The following is a 23,600-nucleotide window of genomic DNA, read 5'->3' on the forward strand; positions in this document are numbered from 1 at the left end:
ACTTGGCTTACATCAAAATCCGAGTCATCACAAATGGTACTGACCATTGTGCAATCAGCGAACATCCCCACTTCTAACCTTATGACAGAAGGTCTTTCATTAATGAAGCAGGTGAAGATGGTTGGGCCTAGGACACTAATCTTAGGAATTCCTGCAGAGATGTCCTGGAGCTGAGATGACAGACCTATAACCACCTCAATAATCTTCCCATGACTCCAAGCAGAGAGGTTGCCCGATTCCAATTATTTCCAATTTTGCTGGGGCTCCTTCGTGCCACACCGTCAAATGTGGCCTGGATGTCAGGAGCGGTCACTCTCATCTCATTAAGATGAAGCGGTATGGGTTACGACACAGGATTGTCACAGCAGAGGAGGCAGCCAAATCAGCCGATCATGTCTGCACTGGCTTTCAAGAGTGATTTATCTTGTGTCATTCACCTACATTTATCTCCTGCAACTGGACATATCCATTTTTTTTTCAGATAACAATCTGATTCCATCTTGGAATGCCTTGCCTCCACCACAGATACATGCAGTGCATTTCAGATCTTAAATTATTCTTTTCATTAAAGGTTTCTACAGGTCACCATTGTTCCTTTCCCTAATTAGCTTAAACTGCAGATGTTCACTTGTGATCCTAACACCAGAAACATTTATCCCTACATACCCTGCTCAGACAGTCAACCTCATCTCAGCTTTTTCTTCTCCAAGGAAAATAGGCCCAACTTCTCCAATCAATCCATTTTTGTAACTGAAATTCCTCAACCACTGAACCATTCACAGGAGTCTATTTGTACTGTAATGCCTTCATATTTCAGAATACATTACACCCAAAACTGGATCCTGTACTCCATTTGAGGCTGAACCTGTATCTTCCACACATTCAAAACACCCTCCATGCTGTTGTATTTTACACTCCGATTAACAAAGCAGAGGGTACCAAATGTTTTAGTAATGCTCTTTCAACTTGTCCTGCCACCTTCAATGATTTTCATGAACATATACACCCAGGTTCTTCTGTTCCTGCAATTGCTTTAATCACATGTATGTTTTATAGGTATGTTCTTCACACCAAAAAGAAACTAATTTCTCTGCACTGAGTTTTACCTGTCAGATGCCCACTTATGTCACCAGCTTGTTTCTGTTCTTCCATCTATCTATTACAATTGCAGTATCAACTGCAAAATCAGAAAGAGCAAGGATCCCAACAGTGCCCATCGGGCAACTCTACTATAAACCATCCTCCCATTAATTGCTGCGTTTTCTATCACTCAGACAATTTTATATCCAGGTTGCATCCAACCCTTTTATTTCTTGAACTAAAACCCTACTCACAAGCCCACTGTCCAGCACTGTATCAAACATTCTTGGAAATACACGTCTACTATAATGGCAATACCCTCATCACCTTTGGGTTACCTTTTTGAAATCTTCAGGTTGCTTAAAAATGTCTTCCCTCACAAATCTGTACTGTTTTTCCTTAATTTATCCACATTTGTCTAAATGACTTAATTTTGACTCAAATAATTGTATTGTTCAAGTTTTCCAAATATGCAAGTTAAACGTAGCAGCCTCACATTCTAACCACAGCCCTACAAAAGCATTAACTTGGACATATCATATGCCACCATACGTTTCTCGAGACAACTAGGGCAAACAACTAAGTTATTCCAAAACCATGTTGTTGGATAACATGTAGGCCAAAATGCAGTTACATAATGCACATTTCATGCTATTCTGCATCGTATCACATTTCATTGTTCAATGCACAGAAGAGGTTCTGACTGTGGTCAATTGTCAACAAGAGTCAATACAGCTATAAATCAGTCAATAAAAACAAGACTAAACTTAGATTAAGGGTACAATTCCCTTGTGCGTATAATAAGAGAGAATTTAGAGACACTGAAGGTGGTCTACAGACATGTTGTAAGAAATATAAGAAATAGCAAAAAGGTCTTTTACCCAGGGGAGGAGAGTTCAAAACAGGAGGGCATAATTTCAAAGATGGTAAGGGAAAGAACTGAAAGGAACTTGGGGGCAACTTTTTCACGGAGGGTGTGTTTATGGAATGAACTGTCGGAGGAAGTGACAGATATAGGTACAGTTACAACATTTAAATGACATTTGGACATGTACATGATTTAGAGAAATAAGCCAAACGCAGCCAAGGCTAGTTTAATTTGGGAAACCTGGTCAGCATGGATGAGTTGGACCGAAGGGTCTATTTTTGTGCTGTACGATTCTAACTCTAATAAGAGAGGCAGTTCATTCATATGAAGATGACAATGTTTGCTTTAAGCTTAACTTTGATCACAAAGTTATTTGCACTGAAAGATGAATGAAAACAGAAACAGAATAACCAAGGGAGACTGCAGCACCGACTATTGTACGTTATAACTCATTGACGTAGTGCACTGGAAATCATGCCCTGACTGCTCCCAAAGTCATGGCAAACATGAAGTTTTAATAAAGCTACTAAAAATCTCTATCTGCCTCTGACTGACTGACTCAGGGTAAAAGGGAATGACATCAAGTTCTTTTATTAAAGTACCAAAACTTTCTACATATAACACAACTTTAACAAGAACAGTATTTATATTGTAAACTCACTACTTAACACACAAAACCAATATGGACTGGAGGGAATAAAATAACCATAAAAAGAGTTCTGTACCACTGGTAAAAATCTCAAACTAGATTTCACAATTCTTTAGATTCAATGCCTTGATGTTATCTACACAGCAATGATCAATTTGTAGTCTGCTGGTTACTTGATTGCATTTGGGGATTTTCTACCAGCCTCTGGGTTTTAGAATTATTTCTTTTAACATTTCCAAATGCAATTTTTCTGCTCTTTTGACTGAAAATTGAAGACAGCAGTTTAGAGAGCAAGATTGATGTAAATAACTTCTGGAGGGCTCCTTGCTTCCCAATGTTTCACTCACTTCACAAGAGTCCATAAACTGCATTCTGAGCAGATTGTTACTGCCATGTGGGCTTTGCAGAACCTATAACAAATGGTCCTAACCTGTCTGGACTCTATGTCCTCGAAAAGCATCACTGAGCACATGCGTCAGTAAGCTTCATTTGTTTTTCCAAGCCGCAGACAACTTCTTGTACAATGACCAATGCCTATTTTTCCTCAATTCCAGTCCATAGTCCAAAAATAAAAGATCTAAGTCTCTGACACGAGAGTGTAAAACATTTGTCACTGGTCCTCTCACTTGTCAAAAGATACCTGGATCTTGGCATGAAAGGTGTAGGACCTACTTACCCATTGCATTGGTGTCCCGCAATTAACAAAAATCAAGCATTCTGAATTATTCACAGCATTTTCTTTATTTCTTATATCCAGCATTGGCAGCACTTTACGAAGTACCATCATTTTCATTTTAGTCAAATAGTCAGACCTGTACAGCAGGAAACAGACCCTTCAGTCCAACTCGTCCATGCTGACCAGATATCCTAAATGAATTTAATCCCATTTGCCAGCTTTTGGCCAATATCTCTCTAAACCCTTTCTATTCATACACCCATCCACATGCCTTTTAAAATGTTGTAGCTGTATCAGCCTCCACCACTTCCTCTGGCAGTTCATTCCATACATGCACCATGCTCTGCATGAAAACGCTGCCCCTTAAGTTCCTTTTTCATCTTTCCTCTCTCACCTGAAGCCACATGGACGTGCAGTCCCTCGACACATCAATCTCTCATCATAACTGTCTGAACTCTGCTTCTTCCTTGAAAAAGTCTGCACAGCTTAAAGCATCACCACCTTCCTTTGACTGGTTGATTTCATTCTACTTTGAATTTCTTCTTTAACTCATCTCATTTTCTCTAGATCATGGGTACCCAAGAGTCCCAGCTAGACAGGTCTCTCTGGGGTATGCAGAAGATTTCATCATTCCAGTCCTACTCAGGCTTACATCCACAATTCTTTCTCCAATACATGGTTGTCAGCCTTCAGTGCTACTTCCTACTCTTGTCTGGAATTGGAACGATTCACCAGTTTTCCTTCCAATTTCCATTCTTCTCTCATCTTCATCTGGTCCACCTCAGACTCTTCCCTTCTCTTCCCTTTCCTTCCTTGACAGTACTGTTTCCATTTTTGAGGATAGGTTGTTCACAAGTACCTATTACAAGCCAACATCTCTTTCATACACTTACACTTTAACTCCTTACATCAAACAGGACACTTTGGAAGTCTAGCTACAATATCCACAACTTACTTCCCTACTTCCTTTAAAACTACAGAGTAGTAACCATCACTTCTCAGGGACTAATCTGTCTTCATTTCCATTATTTTTCCAAATACTGTTTTATTATGCACAGAATGTCCCAATCTGGCATGTTTTATGAGGAAACAATCTGCTTTATATCGTTTAAGACGTACAAAATGTTTAGGTGCATTGCTGAAGGGAATAAATCAAAGCCCTTCCTGCTGCATTTATCAGGATTAAAATACCAAGACAACACCTTATAAAGAGGAGGGATGATTTATACAGCATGAAAAGAGGATGCCATTTGGTTGGCCCATTATCTGTATGAAGATACAGCATGAGCCATCAAATGTCAATCATAGTCCTCATAGCAGATTGGTAAACTGATTAGTCAGGGTGCAATCCTTGGAATTCAGCAGATTAAGTTTGCACAAACATCACATGTGTGTCATTGAAGGGGATCACAGAGATTGCTAATCTCTGCTATATTCGTGTAACAACACTAACCAGAATCTACCTGCTTGCTCCGAGAACAAAGACGGATAGTTAACTGCCCTTGTTGCAGCTCCAAGTCAATGATGCTTAAAAAAAAATTAGTACTTCCTTTTAATATATACTAGAAAAATTTGTAACTTTTTTCAAATCTGTTTGTTGTATCTTAGCCCTGACGAGTGCAAGACAAAGACGCTTTGACTGCTGGTCTCCTCTTAGACATTAAATTAGACCATGAGTATTAAACAAAAACAAAAACAAATTGCAGGAAGAGCTCAGCAGGTCTGGCAACATCTCTAGAGAGAAATAAAAGTTAATGTTTCAGGTCAAGTGACCCTTCCTCAGAACTTGTGTTAATACGGTTTTCTTGTCCATGTCCATGATAATGAGGGTCAGTTAGCTAGCTGGCTGGCTTGTACACTCCATAGTGAGGTACCAGAAGACTCAGAAGCAATGTTAGAAGTCTGGAGGAGACAGAGCAGCTCAAGGTGAAAGCACTCAGCAGATATCTTGAAATTTAAAAATGAGGAATGGTCAGAGTTATCAAAATCATCACTACTGAGGGGCAAATCATTAGAACAGGAGCAGGAGCAGGAGCAGGAATAGACCATCTAAGCTCTGCTATTCAATAAAGATCATGGTGGATGTTTCTGTGGCCACAGGTCCACTTACCCGCCCTCTCACTATAACCCTTAATTCCTTTACTGTTCAAAACAATATCTATCTTAGCTTTAAAAACATTTACTGAGGAAACCACAATTACCTCACTGGGCAGGGAATTCCATAGATTCACAACCCTCTAGGTGAAGCTGTTGCTTTTCAATTCAGTCCTAAACCTGCCCCCTCTAACTTTGTGGCTATGCCCTCTTTTCCCAGTTTCACCTGCCAGTGGAACATCCTCTTTACTTCCATCTTATCTATTGCCTTCATAAATTTGTATTTTTCTTCTAAATTCCAATAAATATAATCCCAGTCTACTCAAACTCTCCTCATAAGCCAACCCAACCGAGTGAACCTCATCTACACCCCTTCTTGTGCCAGTACATCCTTTCTCAAGTAAGGAGACCAAAACTGCATGCAGTACTCCAGGTGTGGCCTCATCAACTCCCTATATAGCTGCAACATAACCTCTCTGCTTTTAAACTCAATCCCTTTAGCAATGAAAGACAAAATTCCATTTACCTTCCTAATTACTTGTTGTACCTGCAGACTAACCTTCTGTGATTCATGCACAAGGACACCCAGGTCCCTCTGCACAGCAGCATGCTGCAATTTCTTACTATTCAAGTTACAGTCCTTTTTATTATTATTCTTACCGAAAAAGCTGACATTACATTTATTAACATTGTACGCCATCTGCCAGCCCTTTGCTCACTCACTCAAAGCAGCTACATTCCTTTGCAAAGTTTCACAGTCCTTTGCACACTTTGCCCTATCACCCATCTTAGCATCATCAGCAAATGTTGACACACTAAGTGTCCCCAACTCCAAATCATCAATGTAAATAGTGAATAAATGCAGTCTCAACACTGACTCCTGAGGCACACCCCTAGTCACTGATCACCAACCAGAATAGAATTCATTCCTACATTTTGCTTCCTGTTGGTTAACCAATCCTCTATCCATGCTAATACATTGCCCATAATGCCTGGCATCTTTTCTTATGCAGTAGCCTATTTTGTGGCTCCTTGTCAAGTGCTTTTTGGAAATCTAGATACAACACATCTACTGGGTCTCCATTGTCCACCACATTCGTAATGCTTTCATAGGATTCCAAAAGGTTAGTTAAGCATGACCTGCCTTTCATGAACCCGTGCTGAATCTGCCCAGCAGGACAATTTCTATCTAGATGCCTATCTAAATCCTCCACAAAACTCCTTGTGCATTACAATCCAGTGGGAACTATTAACATTTGAAAAGAAATCCAAATACCTCCACTTAACCAACAGAACCGTGCCACAAGATTTCACTGTGTATTTAAATTATTGTATTAAAAAAATAATTAAACCAATCCCATTAACAAGAATTTATAACTGTTACACATTCTGGCCTCATTCTCCCAATAATTCTGGGTTACTCCAATGCATTTTTTCACTTCTGAAGGGACCACACATGTATACTACAGTCCTCTGTAGAACTGTCTTGAACTTCAACTATGCTCAGGAGCAAAACAAACTTTCTCCCCCTTGATGGTCAAGGCTTCAGTCCCCTGTGTCGGTTTTCCACAACTTCCAAGCTAATCAGCTGGTTACTTTCTTTTGCAATAATGCAGGCTGATTCCCACTAACTTCAAATTAGTCAAGCTTCCAGCTTAAGTTCCCTCAAGATTTGAACTAAGATTGTGCCTTCCATGCAGTTCGACTACACTGTAAACTCTAGTCTGTTTACAGTGAGGTCTGTCATTTATTTTGGCTAACTGCTGTCAATCTGCTGCAAATTTCACAAAGTCTACAAACCCAAACATCAATAAGAATTTTCAGGAATATCAATATCTTTTCAAACAATTCAGAAACGGATCCTATTTTTAAAAAAGATCTTTCAGACTCTTTCCGTTTCTATATATGCACTGAATTTGTTGTGGTATGTTTCATGATCAATTCACTTTGTTAATTCAAGAAAGTCTGGTTAAACTGACTCCTTTAGAATACAAGTCCATTTGAGACTGTAAGAAAGGTATCCATTAATGAAAGAAACAGTTACAAATAAACCTTGTTACAATCAACTGATGGGGTATGTGAATAAAGATGGGGAACCTGTTCATTCCTCCTCAACAGGAGCTTAATAGTTTGAGGCAGAGGGGTTCCCTCTGGAATTTTAATGACTTGGGGAATCTTGTACAGGGGGTCTTCTTACAGCAATCTATACTTCAACCCCAGTTCCCACACTAATTGAAATAATTCCCAAGGCCTGCCACCTCAGTTTACAAAACAACAATAGCATGACATGAGCCATGATTGGCAAACCTCATTACAAAGATTGCTTCAGCGTGGAAGCTTGTTTGAAAGGGGATGTCGCTGATCTAAAACCATCTGTTTTGTTTTCAAATTTAGTCATCCACCCAGAAATTGTTTGTAAATGTTGGACAGAGTCAACAGTGTGCCAACCTAGATCTCATGCCAGTCAAATAGACTGAATATGTACACCAGACTGAATATTTGAGAGAGGTATAATGGGGTGACCGATAAGAATACACTACATGGAAGGATTCAACTTTCAAGTCAAATTTGGCAGAGGTGAACATTTCAATTCTCTTCACTGAAAAGAGTACATCATAACTGAAATCACTAGACCTTAAACACATTTAATTTTTGTAAATATGCATTACTTTAAAATACAATGCATAGAAATCCAAGTACCCATGCAGTTGAACCAATGTTACAAAACACTGCATAATTCACTGTTCAAAAGCAGCTTAATTCAAAACAATGGACTTCAAGTACCAAATGCAGTAATGCATTGAAAATTTGAAGATTTTGTCTAGCAGATATTTATATCGGCTCTACAACAGAACCAGCAGCTAATAAGCTTACACAGCTTTTGTATGAATAGTCTCCTATAACAAATTCAATTTTTAGCTGCTGAAAGTAAAATCATCTGGTTAACATATACCAAGTTGAAATATTCATTGAATGATCAACGTACAAATAAACATTCATTAACTCTTATAACGATGAATTTCTATGCATTATGATTTACTAAAAACAAAATACAATTACCTTTAATAGTTCTTCTTCCAATACATGCTGCACTTGGTACAAACTTGAAAAACTTTTAATCAATACAAACATGTTGTGACACTTCATGGCAGGTAGGAATTGAACCTGGCTTTCTTGCCCAGAAGTAGGGACAATAACGCTGTGCCATAGTATTCCTTCCCTACTTTCAATGCTAATGAAGATATAAATAGGAAAGGATAGCTACGCGGATTCATCATTGAAGTCTAAGGGCAGATTATGACTCTAATTTATTCTAGGAATATAGATAATGCAGGCTTTGGCCAGCATCTATTGTGCATCCCCAAGTGCCCAGAGGATGATTAAGAGTCAACCACATTGCTCTGGGACTGCAGTCATGTGTAGACCGAACTAGATAAGGGTGGAAAATTTCCTTCCTAAAAAAATAAAAAAGTACAGTGAATCAGATTTGTTTTTACAACATTTTACCTGATTGCCATTAGACTAGCTTTTTTAATGCTAGATTTTTAAAACAAGTTTTTGAATTCAAGTAACACCATGGTGGAATTCAAATTTATTGTCTAAGAACATTCACCTCAGATTCTGGATTACTGTCCAGTGACATTCCGACAACTTGCTTTTGGCAATATCAGTGGTTGTCATTCCCAGCCAGCCTTTCCTTGATGTTTGGAGTCTCTGCTGAAAAAACTTGCAATTTCAGCAATAATGGGGATCTTCTGCAGCATCCCTCTTTTACAATATATTTCCTGAGGCAAGGAAAACTATACAGTAATCCAGGTGCAGTCTTCTATAAATCACTGAAGAAAGACTTCTCTGCTCCTGCACTCAAATCTTCTTGCAATAAAGGCTGATATTCTATTAGCCTTCCTAATAGCTTGCTGCACCTACATGTTTAGCCTTGTACATCTTGGGCCCTTTGCACATTGACTCTTTTCCATCTCTTACTAATTAAGGGTTTAGTTCACTTCACATATGATAGTTCCAACATGATGAGGCAATGCTAAACTCTTGATTTAGACCTGGTAATTTGATGGTACTCAACAAGAGATTGGAATCCAAATATTCCATAAGTTGAACAATTTTTTTTTTAAAATGAAGCAATTTGAATGCACGTTTCTAAAAATTGTTGAAACAATTTCCTTATGAAACAGGAATGATCAGAACATTGATGAAACACAATAACAGCATACATAATGTATTTTCCAAAAAGTTTTTCTAAACTACTGTATGACTTTAAAATCTTTGTTATCTAACATGTAAGAACAAAGATATTTTGTTCTGCCAGTCTACATGTCTTTTAGCGTTCAGCACTTAGTTTCTTCGAGCAGTGAGGGTGTAGGTATTTATTAAGTAGCTAGATGTCAATGATGAAACCAAAACAGAGTTAAATTTAACTACCTGATAGGCAGATGTAGGTCAAATATTCCCCCTGACCTCCTGTTGCGAGAAATGGAATCTTTTTTTTGGTTCTTCGCTTGACCTGGACTGCTGCAAGCATGCGCTCATCGTGTGGAGCAAAGATTTCTTTGCTGATAGCAGATTTGGCACTCATCATGGATTGGAAGAAGAGAAGGCAGCTTTATGTACCTAAGGAAAAAGAAAGCAATTAATTATGGTAAATCATTTAATCAGATGCAAAGAACTCACATAGCGTAACTAAGTTTACTTTAAGATAACCTACTCAAAATCAGACATGGTTAAAAATCACATCTCATGCCCTAAACTTTTAATCAAATTGAACGAACACACATTTGGCAAACTCTGTCAGGAAACTGAAACAGCCTACTTGTAAAGATATAATTTCAGAAATTCAGATAGAACAAAAATTCGGAGAAAGTATGTTGTATCACCAATGAAAAAGCTACTTGAGGCAAGGTACAGAAACACATCCAAAAGTGCTTCAAATGATATTCCATCAAGTTTTCAAGAAGAATTTGAATTGGAATAGAAAATTAAGCTGAAACTTCTGATACAGTGCAAAGCTAAACAGAGTCATAGAGATGTACAGCATGGAAACAGAACCTTCGGTCCAACCCGTCCACGCCGACCAGATATCCCAACCCAATCTAGTCCCACCTGTCAGTACCCGGCCAATATCCCTCCAAACCCTTCCTATTCATATACCTATCCAAATGCCTCTTAAATATTGCAATTGTACCAGCCTCCACCACATCCTCTGGCAAGTCATTCCATACACGTACCACCCTCTGCGTGAAAAAGTTGCCCCGTAGGTCTCTTTTATATCTTTCCCCTCTCACCCTAAACCTATGCCCTCTAGTTCTGGACTCCCCGGCCCTAGGGAAAAGACTTTGCCCTTCATAATTTTGTAAACCTCTAATTTTGTAAACCCCTCAGCCTCCAAAGCTCCAGGGAAAAACAGCCCCAGCCAATTCAGCCTCTTCCTATAGCTCAAATCCTCCAAACCTGGCAACATCCTTGTAAATCTTTTCTGAACCCTTTCAAGTTTCACAACATATTTCAGATAGGAAGGAGACCAGAAGTGCAAGTAATATTCCAACAGTGACCTAACCTATGTCGTGTACAGCCACAACATGACCTCCCAACTCCTGCACTCAATGCTCTGACCAATAAAGGAAAGCATACCAAACGCCTTCTTCACTATCCTATCTACCTGCAACTCCACTTTCAAGGAGCTATGAACCTGCATTCCAATGTCTCCTTGTTCAGCAACACTCCCCAGGACCTTACCATTAAGTGTATAAGTCCTGCTAAGATTTGCTTTCCCAAAATGCAGCACCTCGCATTTATCGGAATTAAACTCCATCTGCCACTTCTCAGCCCATTGACCCATCTGATCCAGATCCTGTTGTAATCTGCGGTAACCCTCTTCGCTGTCCACTACACCTCCAATTTTGGTGTCATCTGCAAACTTACTAACTGTACCTCTTATGCTCGCATCCAAATCATTTATGTAAATGACAAAAAGTAGAGGTCCCAGCACCGATCCTTGTGGCACTCCACTGGTCACAGGCCAATTCAAACAGGATCTTTGAACCAAGTATACTGCTCTTTTGAATAATATTCAAGTGCAACAAAATATCCTTCTACTGATTTCTTTGAGCACAATGTGCTCGAAGACTTGTTTTTAAATTGAATTCATTGGTGATACTCAATTGTCTTTGAGAAGCTAGTGGCAAGTTGCTTTCTTAATCCATTGCAGTAAAGAGGCTTGCAGCGTGGTGGTTCAGTAGTTAGCAATGCAGCCTCACAGCACCAGTTTCAATTCCAGACTCGGGCAACTGTTTGTGTAGAGTTTGCACATTCTGTGTCAGCCTAGGTTTCCTCCCACAGCCCAAGGATGTGTAGGCTAGGTGGATTAGCCAATGGAATTACAAGATTACAAGAATATGGGAGGGGGATGGGATGCTCTGGAGAAATCAGGTGTGGACTCGATGGGCCAAATGGTCTGATTCCACACTGTCGGGATTCAATGCTTCGACTTGGTGCAGATATACCCAGAGTGCCGATATCAGGTTAGCAGTGTTAAAGTACATTCCGCCTTTAGCTTTCATTTTAATACTAATTTGCTATGCTGTTATCAATAATGATTTGGTGAGTTCAACTGTATTGTGGACTCAAATGGGGGAAGTTGTAAAAGGATATTCATTTTGCCAAGATGTCTAGAAACATTTTGAATTCTCAGTTCTATAGAAGGCAACATTTGAGCTGGTGCTGATGTCTCAAAGATTATTTTGTTCCTGAGAGAGGTTACCAATGAAGGATCATATTAACAAAAATAAAAGTAACAAAAAGAATGGCAGAGTCTAGCACAAGGAAACAAAAATTATTGGTTGGACATAAAAAGGGACATTGCTGGAAATACAAAGGGACAAATCTTGATTTCTACAGAAACTATTTTGCAATCTTTTCAACAGTTTCCATCACAGACAGCAAGCAGACATTGGTTAAAAAAACAGATCACATGACTGAGTCAAAGCAAGTGGAAAATTAATCAATGACTCACCATTCTTAGACAAGAGTGCAACCATACAGGAACTTACCAATATTAAGAATACTGCACCCTGTTACTCTATATGGTACTTCTAGAAGGGAAGACATGCAGCAAGGAGCTAATTCCTGAAGAAGGGCTTATGCACGAAACGTCGATTCTCCTGTTCCTTGGATGCTGCCTGACCTGCTGCGCTTTTCCAGCAACACATTTTCAGCTCTGATCTCCAGCATCTGCAGCCCTCACTTTCTCCAACAAGGAGCTAACAAAAGCTCAAGATGCTTCGTTTAAACATTGAATAAAATCCAAACAGTTGTAAAAAGTGGATATAAGTGGGACTTTTGGATAAGGAATGTTCATGGTAGTTCTGAAAAGAGACAGCTAACATTTCACATAAAAATAAATTGTTTTCTATCAGTGAGGGCTAGAAACAACTGCATGATCAAGGCAGAAAGGGAAGGAGATCAAGAAACAGGAGATAGAGTTGTACAACACGGAAACAGACCCCTAAAAAAAAAGTCCAACTCGTCCATGCTGACCAGATGTCCTAAATTAATCTAGTCTAATTTGCTATTCATGTACACATTCAGATGTCTTTAAATTGTAGCAGCCTCCACCACTTCCTTCCATACACACATCAGCCTCTGCGTAAAAAGGATGCCCCTTAGGTTCCTTTTATTTTTCCCCCTCTCACCTTACTGCCCCACCTTGGAAAAACAACGTTTGCTATTCACCCTACTCATGCCTCTGATGCTCCAGGGAAAATAGCCTCTCCCTATAGCTCAAATTTTCCAACTCCAGCAACATCCTGGTAAATCTTTTCTGCACCCTTTCAAGTTTAACATCTTTCCTAGAGCTGGGAGACCAGAAGTGAACACAGCATCCCAGAAATGGCCTAACCACTTTCAAGGAACTACAAACCTGCACCCCAAGTTCTTTGTTCAGCCAATCTAATCAAGGTCCTGTTGTACTCAGAACCTTCTTCAGTAACCACTACACTAATTTTGGTGCCATCTGCAAACTTACTAATCATTCCTCAACATGCACAAAGCCATGTTGACTATCCAAAATCAGTTTTTGCCTTTTCAAAGAAGCAACGAAGTGAGTAATATTTTGAACTGGAGCTTGAAGCATACAGGGAGGAAAATGAGTGAGTTAGAATATTTCACAAGAAATTGGGAATGAGGATGTTCAGGGCCCAAGCAAATGAACGCAGATGGAAGCAAGGTTTCATTGGACAAGGGCAAAGTCTAAGTAATTATAATAGAATCTTGAACGACTATGGATCTGTCTTCCAGAAAGTGGCGTTGATTTGTAGTGTTCTATGTTCTACATTCAACTTTAACTTTTAAACAAGTTGAAAATTAGGCTCAGGATTTTGACCTATTGATGGGAGCAATTACAAAAATCTGCAAGAAGCTAGGAGTGACATTTGATAAAAGGAGCTAGCAGGAGTACTCTGTCATTGAGATGAAGGAAGCAGCTTTTGGTTGGCTTTTTACAGAATAATCCAGTCAGTCCCAATTCTCCCACTCTATCTCCCTAGCTCTTCAACTTTACTTCCACTAACTGCTTCAAATTTCTTTTGAAATAACCTGTCTCCTCTTCATGCAATCTTGTAGACACCACACACTCTGCACTTTTTTTAAAGGACCTTCCTAAAATGCAATATCCAGAACTGGACACGAAATTCTGGTTGCAACCTAACCAGAATAATATGAAATCTGAAATGGTTTGGCAACTCTATCTTATGGTCAGAATTCTTGCTAAACTAAAGTCACAACATATATTCACTTTGAACAAGATTGGAGATTTATTTCCCCCAATCTACATGATTCCATGCCATCCTTTTGTCCTTTATAAATGCTTACTGCCTAAACTGATCTTAGATTTAATTGTTTTTAAAATATAAATTTCACCAGATTCACAGCAGAATCTTTCTCAAGTTTACTGCCACTGATCCAGAATGAGAAACAGCAGCTCAGTCACATCAGCATGGAAGACACAGCAGGAAGGACATTTGTTCAACAAACATCACACTTGTGCAAAAAGCCAATGTTGATTTTAGAAAAGTCATAAACACAATTGTAGAATTCAACTAGTGTAGTATTTTTATTTGGGAAAAATGTGTTCCGTTACTAGTCGCAGCTTGCAGAAGAAGCCCACAGTGATTTTTCCATTGAAAGTGGTATAGCTGTCTTCATGCAATGAATTATCTGCTGTCCTGACAGCTCAACATCAAATACCTGAAAAATGATGCAAGCCCCAAAGATACCACCATTACAATTAACAATCCCATACAATACCATACCAAGTGACCTTTGCCTCCAACAAGGAAACATCTGTTGTTCTGATTTTAATCTGTGGAGTTCGAGGCAAGAATACCCACATCTGTAACTGAAAAACAGCCTCAAACACAAATGAGTTTTGTCATCATATTGTGGTGGTGAAGTGCCTAGATAGAATATTTCTAATCATTTAATAGTTAAACACAAACAGGATAGATCGGAGTTTCAGTTTGCTGAAACCACTCTGACTGCATGCCAGAGATAAAGAAACAACACAGTCCTAAAATCTGCACTGCTGGTGTATAAAATGTCAGGCCATATTACATCCCTGATATCCAACCACAAGAAAGCTCAAAATATTGTACTGCACCCAATTCTAAGATTGCTAAAACACCATCAGCAAGTTACAGCCAAAGAACGTACTTTTAAAATTCATTCTGGGATCTTTGCAGTTTTCTGGTTGTATGGCTGACAATAGAATACAACAGATCTCTTTCCCCATATTGCTACACACGCCAACAACTGTGAAGGAGATTAAAACCCAATTAGGTATTTACTAATTTTTGGCTAATTCATGCAACAGGATCCAATCTCAGGAAAATAAACCATATCCACTGAAAACTAAAGGGAATAACAGCTGTAGAATAGCTCTTGCTTTGCTTTACCAATAATGAAATTTTTAAGAAGAAATAATTTAATGCATTAAGCATATGATGATTTCAACACCAACACTTAACTGCATATCTATTGTAATCTTAATTACAACTGTGCTTGATAAAAGCCATTATTTCTATTCAAAGGAATTTTTTGAGCAATCGCCTCAAATTTGCGACATTTTAGATTAAAATCCCCCTTCACTTTTTGAAAAGTAGAATAATATGCAAAGAGTAAAATATAAAATTTCAGAAAACCTACAGTATAAAAGGAAACAAACAAATACCATAATTGCTGAAGAAACTCAGCAGGTCCAGCACCACCTGTGGAAAGAAAAAAGAATTAACATGAATTCTGTTTTCTCTCTCAGATGCTGACAGATCTAGTTTCTCAATTCCCATTTTTGTTCTTTCAGATCTCCAGCATTTGTAGTTGTGTGCTTTATTAAAAAGAAAAAACATTTGCTATGATCCCAGCTGATGGCAACATTAGACAAGCCAGAATGAGACATTGCTCGATATATCATGAGTTTAGTTTTTTTCAGTTGGTTAACATGATGATTAGTCACTGAAAATATTCATGTGAGTTTGTTAATGTTCCTCAGGAAAATAACCACTTACCACACAAGAGGATTAAAAAAAGTTATATATCTTGACATAAACAGAAAAACAAAGTTTCAAGCCATTTTCCAGTAATATTTTTTTTACAATTACTTAATCCCAGTTAGGTGTCACCTCGACCTTATAATTTCTCATTTAACTGATTCTTTCCAGTTTTGAGGATCTAGAATTTATTCTGATGACCTAAACCTCTTCTATTCTGACAACCTGAAAACCTCTACTTCAACTAAAATGCTAACTCTTCTCAAGCTAAAAAAGGGCAGAGTCTCAGCCCCTGAACAACATGGGCACTGGTGAGTACAGTGCATTGCTTCCACAGTCAAGAGTAAAAGGTCCCATTTTCTAACAAAGAGTTGAATGGTGAGATGAGATTCTCACTAGTTAAACAGTGTCGGAGGTATACTTGCATGCATTAGTGTCCTCACTATTATGTAATCTCACCTCACTAATATGCAGGTTCCCATTCTCCCAACTTCTGCATACAAACTAAACAGCATGAATACCAAACATGAAAGCCAGATTAGAAACCTCGCGACTCTCATATAGCAAGTGCTCCTCTCGATGCCCAGCAGCCACTGACATCTCAGGACACAACTGTACACACCTCTCCACCCCCCAACAGTGCCTCCAAGCTCCTAGCAAAGCAGCATGCCAATTATCCTCTGTTTGAGGCAATTAAAAGAAACCATGTAGGCAAGCTACAGCTTGCCAACAGCTGACCACTTGCACAACTGGACTTTAATGTAGATTGGTATTGTTAGAATTATGTACGGGCTTCCAAACAGTAGTCAGGAGCTGGGGTGCAAGATACACCAGGAGATAAAAAAAGATGTGTAGGGAAGGCAAAGTTACAGTGATCATGGGTGATTTCAATATGTAGGTGGATGAGGAAAATAAGTTTGGTAGTGGATTGCAAGAAACGTGTGGAATATCTACAAAATGGCCTTTTTGGAGCAGCTTGTGGCAGGGCCCACTAGGGAACAGGCAGTACCAGATTTCATGTTGTGCAATGAGGCAGATTTGATAAAGGAGCTTTAGGTGAAGGAAGCCTTAGGAGGCAGTGATCATAAATTGCAGAGTAAATTCAATCATATTGACAGGGAGAAGATATAATCAGAGGTAACGGTATTCCTCCAGTGCTCCGATTTCCTCTCTCAATTCAAAAGATGTGCAGGTGAGGGAAATTGGCCATGCTAAATTGCCTATAGTGATAGGTGCATTAGTCAGGAGTAAATGTAGAGGAATGAGTCTGGGTGGGTTACTCTTCGGTGGGTTGGTTGGGCCGAAGGGCCAGTTGCCATACTGTAGGGAGTTTAATTTAATCTAATCTAATGGAATGTGGGATGTTGGCTGTGGTGGCTAACTCAAAGACATGGATAAGAATTTCAGCAAAGTGATGGTAAAGGTGGCACAATATTAGGAATCATCAGCAGTGACCAATACAGAATGGATTCTGAATTGACCTCATATGCCTCATCTATTTCGTTATCCGTCAATGGAGTTCAATTTAGTAAATACATAATTAAGATCCTGGAAGGCACATACATGAAGTTAGATGCATTCTTGCAAATTATAATAGCTCACTGTTCCAAATAAGTGACATCTTAATTTAAAAGCAAAAGGACCTTCACAAAATGAAACTATAAAAGTTGAGATAAAATTGACGTAAAGTCCAATTCTAAAAAAGGATTATATATCAACTTTCATTACATCTTGTAAATTTGCTCATACTTGGGAGCTAATTTCTGGATAATTTGAGTTGAATCAGTCACATTTGTTAAATTCACACAATACATCTGACTACTTAAAGTAGTGCTTCTTAAAACAACAATATTTTAATATATCAAGTTCCACATTACTTCGGTAATATGGAAGTTTTTGGGATTGAGTATTGATGGCTGGAGTGGGCAAACTTGCAACTCTTAAATGGGGAGAGACTTTGAGCAAACAGGAGTTGAGCACAGGGAAGCTGAATAGGAGGTAGGGTCTCAAACATCCTGTCCTACCTACTTGCAGGCTTTTTTTGCAGCAATAATCAGGCCTCAAAAGTTCATTAGGCCACACCTACGCAGCAAGAAAAAGGATGCAAGCTTTTAAAAAGGATCCTCACAGCAGTCAGAAGTCAGTCCAAGCTTCAAGGTGACCACTGCTGCCTCAGAGCTCAAAGCCCAAATCTCTTCTTCTGACTCAAGAATTGAAGAAACTTGATTTGAAAAGCTTGATGCCATATTTGGTCCCAGGATAATTCTCAAATCACATAATTCATCACCAAGACCACCCAGTTTCAATTCCATAACACTGCCCAACCTCTGCCTGTGGTTTCACTTATTTGCTATTAAAATTCTTAACCATGTCTTTGAGTTACTCTCCACTGCCAACATCCCAATCTACATTAAAATGAGCTAATCCTAAAAACGTTGTTCTGTTATAATCATGCATGCGCTTGCTAATCTACATGGGATCCTGGATTGGCAATATTTTAATTTTAACTTTTATCTTTATTTTCAAACATCACCATTGTCTTGCTCTTTTAAGATCACTCCACTTTTTCAATTCTGGCCTTTTGCGCATCCCCAATTTGATTTGCTCCCACTGCCTTCAGCTCCCTAAGATCTAAGCACTAGAATTCTCTTTCTACTTTGCTTTCACAATTTAAAGGCATTCCTCTAACACACCTCTGACCCAGTTTTTGGTTGTATGCAAATATAAACTTACGTTTTTTTGCCAAACATTAGTTGATGAATGCGTGATAAAATGCAAGCTGACATTATTGCAACGAAAAACACATCAATACAAAGTAACAAACTCAAAAGTATTATGCCAAATTACGAAAGAAATTGCGAACAGAAAGTTTGCCAAAATCATTAGCAGAGAATGAAGCGAAGATGTTTTTAAAAAATGAAATTGACAATGCTCAGTAAAGTGCTGTGGAATATCCAAATCTACATACTGGCAAATGTATTTTGTCTGTAAATTATTTGTGTGGAAGCCCTGAATAGAAGAAAGCTTGATAAAACTTTAAGCAATTATAACAGTATTTCATTTAAGAACCTAAAGCATATTGCTTTTACTTTTGGTCAAAACCCTATCACACTTTCAAACAAAGCTTACATGCATTAAAGATCACTTAGGCAAGATAGATCAGTACATAGGGGAAACCAGAACATGGTTTAGGGAGACAGAAAAAAAAAATCACTGCAATGCATCAGAGACCTGGAGTTACTAATTTTGCACGAACAAAGAGAACACTACATTTCAAAAAAAGCAAAAATCTGAAATCAAGCCAGAAAATTGTGCAACAGTTCCACAGATCTGGATGCAGAGGAAAAATGAAAATTAATGTGTCTGACAGCACAAGAAAGACACATGAATAATATCCAGTCAATTAGACCTCTACTAAAAAGGAAACTGCTACATATCCGAGAGAGATCAGGTCAGAAACAAGGATTAATGCAGCAAAGTGTCTTTCTATAAATTGTCTTAGATCTAAAAATACAGATCACCAAGAAATGTTGTTTTACTACAGTGAATCATGCAAAAAAAACCATGGTAGCTGTATACAAAACTTAGCTATTTGCACCCAAGTTGCAGCATCATAGAAAACCCTCATGAATGTTGTATGGAGTTTCTGCAAAATTCACTATCACTTTGTATTCATGGAAGATAGATGGAACCGTGCCATTCAATGCACAGAACATAATTTTCTAAAAGACCTGAAAAGTTAAGTTTACTTAAGAGGGAAATTAGGAGGGCAAAAAGGGGACATGAGATAGCTTTGGCAATTAGAATTAAAAGAGAATCCAAAAGAGGTTTAAAAATATATTAAGGACAAAAGAGTAACTCGGAAGAGAATAGGGCCCCTCAAAGATCAGCAAGGCGGCCTTTGTGTGGAGCCACAGAAAATGGGGGAAGATACTAAATGAATATTTTGCATCAGTATTTACTGTGGAAAAGGATATGGAAGATATAGACAGTAGAGAAATAGATGGTGACATCTTGCAAAATGTCCAGATTACTGAGGAGGAAGTGCTGGATGTCTTGAAATGGTTAAAGGTGGATAAATCCCCAGGACCTGACCAAGTGTACCCGAGAACTCTGTGGGAAGCTAGAGAAGTGATTGCTGGGCCTCTTGCTGAGATATTTGTATCATCGATAGTCATAGGTGAGGTGGTGGAAGACTGGAGGTTGGCAAACATTGTGCCACTGTTTAAGAGGGGCGTTAAAGACAAGCCAGGGAACTATAGACCAGTGAGCCTGACCTCAGTGGTGGGCAAGTTGATGGAAGGAATCCTGAGGGATAAGATGTACATGTCTTTGGAAAGGCAAGGACTGATTCGGGATAGTCAACATGGCTTTGTGCATGGGAAATCGTGTCTCACAAACGTGATTGAGTTTTTTGAAGAAGTAACAGAGGATTAATGAGGGCAGAGCAGTAGATGTGATCTATATGGACTTCAGTAAGGCGTTCAACAAGGTTCCCCATGGGAGACTGATTAGCAAGGTTAGATCTCATGGAAGAAAAGGAAGAACTAGCCATTTGGATACAGAACTGGCTCAAAGGTAGAAGACAGAGGGTGGTGGTGGGAGGGTTGTTTTTTCAGACTGGAAGCCTGTGACCAGTGGAGTGCCGCAAGGATCGGTGCTGGGCCCTCTACTTTTTGTCATTTACATAAATCATTTGGATGCAAGCATAAGAGGTACAGTTAGTAAGTTTGCAGATGACACCAAAATTGGAGGTGTAGTGGTCAGCAAAAAGGGTTACCTCAGATTACAACAGGATCTGGACCAGATGGGCCAATGGGCTGAGGAGTGGCAGATGGAGTTTAGTTCAGATAAATGCGAGGTGCTGCATTTTGGTAAAGCAAATCTTAGCGGGACTTATACACTTACTGGTAAGGTCCTAGGAAGTGTTTCTGAACAAAGACCTTGGAGTGCAGGTTCACAGCTCCTTGAAAGTGGAGTCGCAGGTAGATAGGATAATGAAGGCGACGTTTGGTATGCTTTCCTTTATTGGTCAGAGTATTGAGTACAGGAGTTGGGAGGTCATGTTGTGGCTGTACAGGACATTGGTTAGGCCACTATTGGAACATTGCGTGCAATTCTGGTCTCCTTCCTATCAGAAAGATTTGTGAAACTTGAAAGGGTTTAGAAAAGATTTACAAGGATGCTGCCAGAGTTGGAGGATTTGAGCTACAGGGAGAGGCTGAACAGGCTGGGGCCATTTTCCCTGGAGCGTCGGTGGCGGAGGGGTGACCTTATAGAGGTTTACAAAATTATGAAGGGCATGGATAGGATAAATAGACAAAGTATTTTCCCTGGGGTCAGGGAGTCCAGAACTAGAGGGCATAGGTTTAGAGTGAGAGGGGAAAGATATAAAAGAGATCCGAGGGGAAACTTTTTCACGCAGAGGGTGGTACGTGTATGGAATGAGCAGCCAGAGGATGTGGTGCAAGTTGGTACAATGGCAACATTTAAGAGGCATTTGGATGGGTATATGAATAGGAAGGGTTTGGAGGGATATGGGCCGGGTGCTGGCAGATGGGACTAGATTGGGTTGGGACATCTGGTCAGCATGGACAGGTTGGACCAAGAGGTCTGTTTCCATGCTGTACATCTCTATGACTCTATGACTTAATACTCAAACCTGAACTGGTTCCTAGCACAGAAACACCTGATATTTGAATTGATCATCGTTGTTTTCAAATACCTCAAATCTTGTTCTTCCCCATCTATAATTTCCTGCAAATTGTACAACCTACCAAGTACTCCTCCTTTTTTAAATTCTCACTTCTTACATATCAGACTTGCTTTGATCCTCTGCTAGTGGCCATGCTTTCAGTGTTCCAGAATCTAGAGTCTGGAATTTCCTTTCAATACCTGTCCACCTCTACCTTTTTTTAAAAAAAAAAAACACTTTCTTTTAATACAGTTCTTAAAATTTACCACTTTGGTTAAGCTTTTGGTCACCTGCTACACTATCCTTACGTAGCTTGCTGTCAAATTTTTTTCTGATAAGATTTCTGCAGAGTGCTTTGGGCTATCACACTGCATTAAACTCGCTATTGAAATGCCAGCTGTTGTTGCTGTTCAGACACCCGAAAAAGTAACAGCCATCATAGCAGTCAAAACACAGCAATACTCTCAGCTCTGGTTAATAAGATCTCTCCATGGTTACAATGGTACTCTCATTAATGACTAAAAACTAATCACAACACCTGGACTTCGCATTTATTCCAGTTTAGAACTGAAAAGACATGAAACACCTGTTCTGCACTTGAAGTGATAACTATATTATGCCAGGGAGGGGATAAATGGTCTTGCAGCACTAATAACACTGGAATAAACTGTTTAGTCACAGATGTACAGCACAGAAACAGACTCTTTGGTCCAACTCGTCCATGCCGACCAGGTATTCCAACCCAATCTAGTCCCACCTGCCAGCACCTGACCCAATTCCCTCCAAACCCTTCCTATTCATATACCCATCCAGATGCCTTTTAAAATGTTACAGCCTCCACCACTTCCCTCTGGCAGCTCATTCCATACACATACCACCCTCTGCATGAAAAAGTTGCCCCTTAGGTCTCTTTTATATCTTTCCCCTCTCACTCTAAACCTATGCCCTCTAGTTCTGGACTTCCCCACACCAGGGAAAAGACTTTGTCTATTTATCCTATCCATGGCCCTCATGACTTTATAATCCTTGATAAGGTCTCCCCTCAGCCTCCGATGCTCTAGGGAAAACAGCCCTAGCATATTCAATCTCTCCCTACAGCTCAAATTCTCCAACCCTGGCAACATCCTTGCAAATCTTTTCTGAACCCTTTCAAGTTTCACAACATCTTTCCGATAGGAAGGAGACCAGAATTGCACGCAATATTCCAACAGTGGCCTAACCAATGTCCTGTACAGCCACAACATGACCTCCCATCTGCTGTACTCAATACTCTGACCAATAAAGAAAGCATATCAAATGCCGCCTTCATTATCCTATGAACCTGCACTCCCATGTCTCTTTGTTCAGCAATACTTCCCAGGACCTTACCATTAAGTGTATAAGTTCTGCCAAGATTTGCTTTCCCAAAATGCAGCATCTCACATTTATATAAGTTAAACTCTATCTGCCACTTCTCAGCCCACTGGCCCATCTGATCAAGATCCCATTGTAATCGGAGGTAACCTTCTTTGCTGTGTAGTATTATCAATTTAGAAATTGAAAGAATGTGAAATACATGAACAGTTAATTAAAAACATGCAGTTTGTCTAAGTAATTATGCTGGAAGATACATGACATAGGATTCACAGCGAACAGGCCATTCAGCCCAATGGTCCATACTGGTGCTCAGGGTTCACATGAGCCTCTCCCACCCTACAGGTACAAGTTTCACCTCTATCCCTGATATGCATATCTCACACCCCATTGAATGAATGAGTTATGCTATATTCCTTAACTACTCCATGTTTCACATTCTAACCACGTCAGGTGAAGAGTTTTGCCCAAATTCCTTACTGGGTATATTGGTGGCTTTTCAGATTGTCAACCCTCGCTTTCAACTTCTCTTCCACAAGTGAAAACATCTTCTCTATGTTGACCTGATCAAAGCCATTCAAACTTCTGAAGTCTTTCATTTAAACATTTTCTGCTTGTCCCAGCATGGTTAA

General features: G+C 39.3%; 1 protein-coding gene across 1 annotated transcript in view; it reads right to left on the reverse strand.

The window, feature by feature from the left end:
* The window catches only part of stxbp6 (syntaxin binding protein 6 (amisyn)), a 299,405-nt gene that overhangs the window by 254,202 nt on the left and 21,603 nt on the right, over positions 1-23,600 (reverse strand). Inside the window, exon 2 of the mRNA XM_043698033.2 lies at positions 9,805-9,993. Within this exon, the coding sequence (XP_043553968.1) occupies positions 9,805-9,961 (157 nt within the window). The 5' untranslated portion in view covers positions 9,962-9,993. The remainder of the gene's footprint in view (positions 1-9,804; positions 9,994-23,600) is intronic.

The sequence above is a fragment of the Chiloscyllium plagiosum genome, unplaced genomic scaffold (genome assembly GCF_037043375.1).
Source record: "Chiloscyllium plagiosum isolate Xiang-an unplaced genomic scaffold, Cpla_swu_hap1 HiC_scaffold_8, whole genome shotgun sequence".
NCBI classification, from domain to species: domain Eukaryota; kingdom Metazoa; phylum Chordata; class Chondrichthyes; order Orectolobiformes; family Hemiscylliidae; genus Chiloscyllium; species Chiloscyllium plagiosum.